The sequence below is a fragment of the Epinephelus moara genome, chromosome 13, assembly GCF_006386435.1.
Source record: "Epinephelus moara isolate mb chromosome 13, YSFRI_EMoa_1.0, whole genome shotgun sequence".
NCBI classification, from domain to species: domain Eukaryota; kingdom Metazoa; phylum Chordata; class Actinopteri; order Perciformes; family Serranidae; genus Epinephelus; species Epinephelus moara.
The window spans coordinates 13,304,546-13,308,897 of record NC_065518.1 but is presented as its reverse complement, the minus strand read 5'-3'; the positions used below and the strand labels follow the sequence as shown (position 1 = coordinate 13,308,897).

Sequence of the window (4,352 nt, the reverse complement as noted above, 5' to 3'; positions counted from 1 at the left end):
TTCTATCATCTTGAACCAGTCTGGCCATGCTCCTCTGACCTCTGGCATCAACAAGGCATTTTCACCCAGAGAACTGCTGCTCACTGGATATTTTCTCTTTTTGGGACCATCCTCTGTAAACCCTAGAGATGGTTGTGTGTGAGAATCCCAGTAAATACTCACACCAGCCCGTCTGGCACCAACAACCATGCCACGATCAAAGTCACTTAAATCACCTTTCTTCCTCATTCTGATGCTCAGTTTGAACTTCAGCAGGTCGTCTTGACCATGTCTACATGCTTAAATGCATTTAGATGCTGCCACGTGATTGGCTGATTAGCTGTTTGCGTTAATGCTCAGTAGAACAGGTGTACCTAATAAGGTGGCCAGTGAGTGTATAATAAACATATTAGGTGGAATAAAAATAAGGCAAAATACTGCAACACATTTTTTAGAAAGTACGATAAAATAAATATGCACAATAATACATACTTAGTAGCAGTTTAATTCAAACATGTAAGTAGCAAAAAAACCAAATTACTCATAAAGCTGTACAATAAAATATTCTCCTAGACCTGTTATAATATGTTAAATGAATTACTAATATTTGTCTTACAGCAAGATATAAAATAATTAGAAAAATACTTGGATACTTCAAAAATAAGAAGAATTTCTAGAATTTCAGTCACAACAGATGTGTTTTGCTTTGTCAAACTATGTCTATATACACAAACTATGCACATATACACAAGCTATGTATATACACACAACCATACAGTAAACCCTGGTTATTCTCAGTGTTTGAGCAGATACATAGTGGATATGAAAATATTAATTTGCATGACACTTTTGTCTTAAACCAGAGATTTTTTTTTATCATTTATACCATATAATAACATATTTGAGCCTCATGACGAAGGTAGCACAGCCCATTAAGTCTAAATCCGCCTGTCAACATTACTAATAGGTCTAAATGAGCATTCTTCAATAGGTTTTAATACAAGGTGGCTCAATGCAAACTCAACATAGGCTGCTAGTATTGAGATGCTGCAAAATTAAGAGGCAACCAGTTAAGGCACCAACCCGTAGACGTACAAGTCAATGCACATTGACGCAATTGGAGAATGAAAGAGTCACTTTAGGCCTGCATTAACGATAAATGAAAATTAAAATGTTAAACAATAACTGTTTTTCATTTCCATATGATTTTCTTGTCAAAGCCACAGGAAGCTATTCAAGAGCGGTTAAAGAGCCGCATGTGGCTCCGGAGCAGAAGGTTACCTACCTGATTTAGACATGCTTAAATGTAGCATGTAAAACACACACCCAGCACAACTGTACATTAAAAACAAATTTGTTAACATCAACATAAATTTCGCAGTAGGGATGTTAAAGGATAAGTATTTTGTTACTGTCCACAAACACCATGAAAAGACCAAACAAACAGTGTCCTAGTTCATCTCTAAATACTTTTCCTGACTTGTCTATGGCCCCAACCCAGAGCCCTTTGGTTCCTACAAATATGTAGCTTCATTAAAAAAATTAAACCCCACACAAAAAAAATTAAACCCCACACAGACTTCACTTGTTGTTGTATGTCCTCTCACAGGATTTGTTGATGGTATGAAAGATTAAAGTATCACTAAACCTATCCTTTTTAAATGACCCGACCTAACTTAATATTGAACTGTGTGTTAACTTTTCCGCAGCACTCCTCCCTGAGTTTGACAACGTCGACAAGAGCAACCCAAACTGTGTGGTGATCGGAGACGCAGCTGAATATTTTTCCTACCAGAACCTGAACGAGGCATTCAGGGTCCTTGTGGGCCTGGAGAAGCCAGTGCTGTTCTCTCTGGGCCAAGGGTAAGAGGATATTACACGTCAGTAATCAGTGCTGTGATGATAATTCTACGTAGTGAGCAGAACATGAAATATAAAATGTCAAACGTAATATTTGTGATGTTTTGCTGTCGTCACAGGAGGTACTACAAGGAGACGGATGGTTTGAAACTAGATGTCGGGGTGTACATGAAGGCTCTGGAGGTACAGTAGGTGCAATGTTTGCATTTTTTTTTTTCATTTACTCAACATTTATTTAACTCTCAAGGAATCATTGAGGGCATAACCTCATTTACACTGATGTCAAGAGAATTTAGACAATAGACGACAAAGAAATTGATTAACCAGAAAACGGACAACAGAATACAGACAGAAAAATTACATTCAAGAGCAGAGAACCTTGTAATCATGGTTTTAAATTGACCTTAAGGTACAATCATGTTTAGTTTCAACTGTTACAAGTGTGTGCAGCACAAAAACTAAAAGCCATTTCCCCAAATTTAGTGCTTGTACACAGGATGAAGATGAAGGTATGTTGCCATTGATGGCTTTATAAATATATTAAAACCAATGCTTATCACGTCTTACTGTTCAAAATGGCCACCAAACCTTTTTGTACAAGACGCAATGATGTAAGAGAGTAACGGTTACCAGTAATAAAGCTTATTGTGGAGTGATAAACTGAATCCAAGAGTTTAAGGTTGGAGGCAGATGTGTGTCTATATTTAACATCACCATTGATATATTTATTATTATGTAAGCAATGACTAATTATTGTTAACTCTTTGTTCCCTCCAGTATGCCTGTGATTTAAAGGCTGAAGTAGTTGGAAAGCCATCCTCAACATTCTTCCAGAGTGTTCTCAATGACATGGGGCTCCAGCCACATGAGGTACGTAGCAACAGAGGGTACTGTATGTATCCAGAATATAAGGTGGGACATGGACATAACGAAGACTCCTCCTCTGCTTTGACTCTGTTATGACCATTGACCGGGCTCAGAATTGCACTTACATCCCTTTTCCACCAACATGGATCCAGTTCTGTTCCGGCTCCTACACCTAACCGTTGAGAGCATTTCGACCAAAAACAAGTTAGTTCAGAACCAGAAAAGTTGGTTCTCCGTTGGAACCAAAAAAATAACAGGTTTCTTGACTGTAGTGCGAACCGTGATGACGTGAATGGGCCTGTAATATCTGACAGATTAGAGAAAGAGGATGGAGAAGGCAACAATAGAGAAGTCAAGTGAGTAATTGTTGGGGAAAAAAGTTGTGCAGTGGTCTCATTAATAGTTGGTCCATGCTTTCTGGGGGGGGGTAAAAACTAATATCAGTAACATAACTAAAGTTTGCCAGTAGTCAGAGTAAGCTGTGATTTTCCTTCAATTATTTCCATTGTGCAACGCCCTCCAGTGGTGACATATCCTTGATTAAAAAGGTTCTGCGCAAACCTCATGGAAAAGCGGACTAGTTTGCTCGATAGCACCAAAGTTCAAAGAATCCTGAACAGGACCAGTTTGAGGACCAGAGCTAGTTTTGTGTAAAAGGGGTATTTTTGAGGAAGAAATGATTGGGATGGTCAGTTTCTAGAGAGGACACGCACTTTATGCATGCATCAATTAGCATCTGCAAACCCGCAATCACATAAAAAGACAACATTAAAATGTTGAAGAATTGTTGTGCAATCGACTGCTTTGTTTCAGAAGAATTCACAACGAGCTGCTGAATGCTGAAAATAAGCAGCATGATTTAGCGCTTCCTGATCAGCTGTGAAGAGTTTACTAACCAATACAGCTGCCCCAACTAAGAATATTCCTAGTCGCCCACATGTTTACAATATTAATGATCTGTATGTATGCTTGGCGCTCTTGCACAAGCCTCTTTCCGCACCCACAGGTCGCCATAAAGTGGATGTAGAAACGTCCTTAAACATGTGTCAGCACATTAATACTTGTGCCCCTTCACCATTCATTACACCTGTCAATGAGAAATACATGCGTCACATTGGCGAGGTTCTCCAACGGTGCCAGAGCAGCTGTCGTTATGCACGGCTGTCGCATTTTGTAGTGTTTGTACCATTAATTTGTCACACATTAAATGTCAGAAGGATGATCACTGATTCATTCATGTAGCGCTCATGTTAAAGTGACTTTTTATTTATTTTATTTAACCTTTATTTATTTAGGTTAGTCCCGTTGAGATTAAGAATCTCTTTTTCAAGGGAGACCTGGCCAAGACGGTCAGCAGCAAAAACACAAAGTTGCAGACAGAGACATACAGGGAGAACAAGTACAATTCACAAGCACTAAAATTTGCATAAAGAAAAACTACCAATAAATCAAACGAGTGTTTCTGGGAGTAATTTGTACAAACAGTCAAGCTAAAAACATCGACATCCCATAGAAACTGCTTCCAAGTCCTTCAATTTAGATTTAAAAACATGTAACAACACAAGCTCCTTCAGTTTTAAATCATTCTGCAACAAATTCCAGGCTGAGGGTGCAGAATACCCAAAAGCCCTTTTCCCAATTTCAGT

The 4,352-nt window shown here is 38.6% G+C and overlaps 1 protein-coding gene across 1 annotated transcript in view; it reads left to right on the top strand.

Moving 5' to 3' along the window:
- lhpp (phospholysine phosphohistidine inorganic pyrophosphate phosphatase) overlaps positions 1-4,352 on the top strand; it is a 45,006-nt gene that overhangs the window by 1,463 nt on the left and 39,191 nt on the right. Inside the window, exons 3-5 of the mRNA XM_050060781.1 lie at positions 1,689-1,842; positions 1,959-2,022; positions 2,617-2,709. Coding sequence (XP_049916738.1) covers positions 1,689-1,842; positions 1,959-2,022; positions 2,617-2,709 — 311 coding nt within the window. The remainder of the gene's footprint in view (positions 1-1,688; positions 1,843-1,958; positions 2,023-2,616; positions 2,710-4,352) is intronic.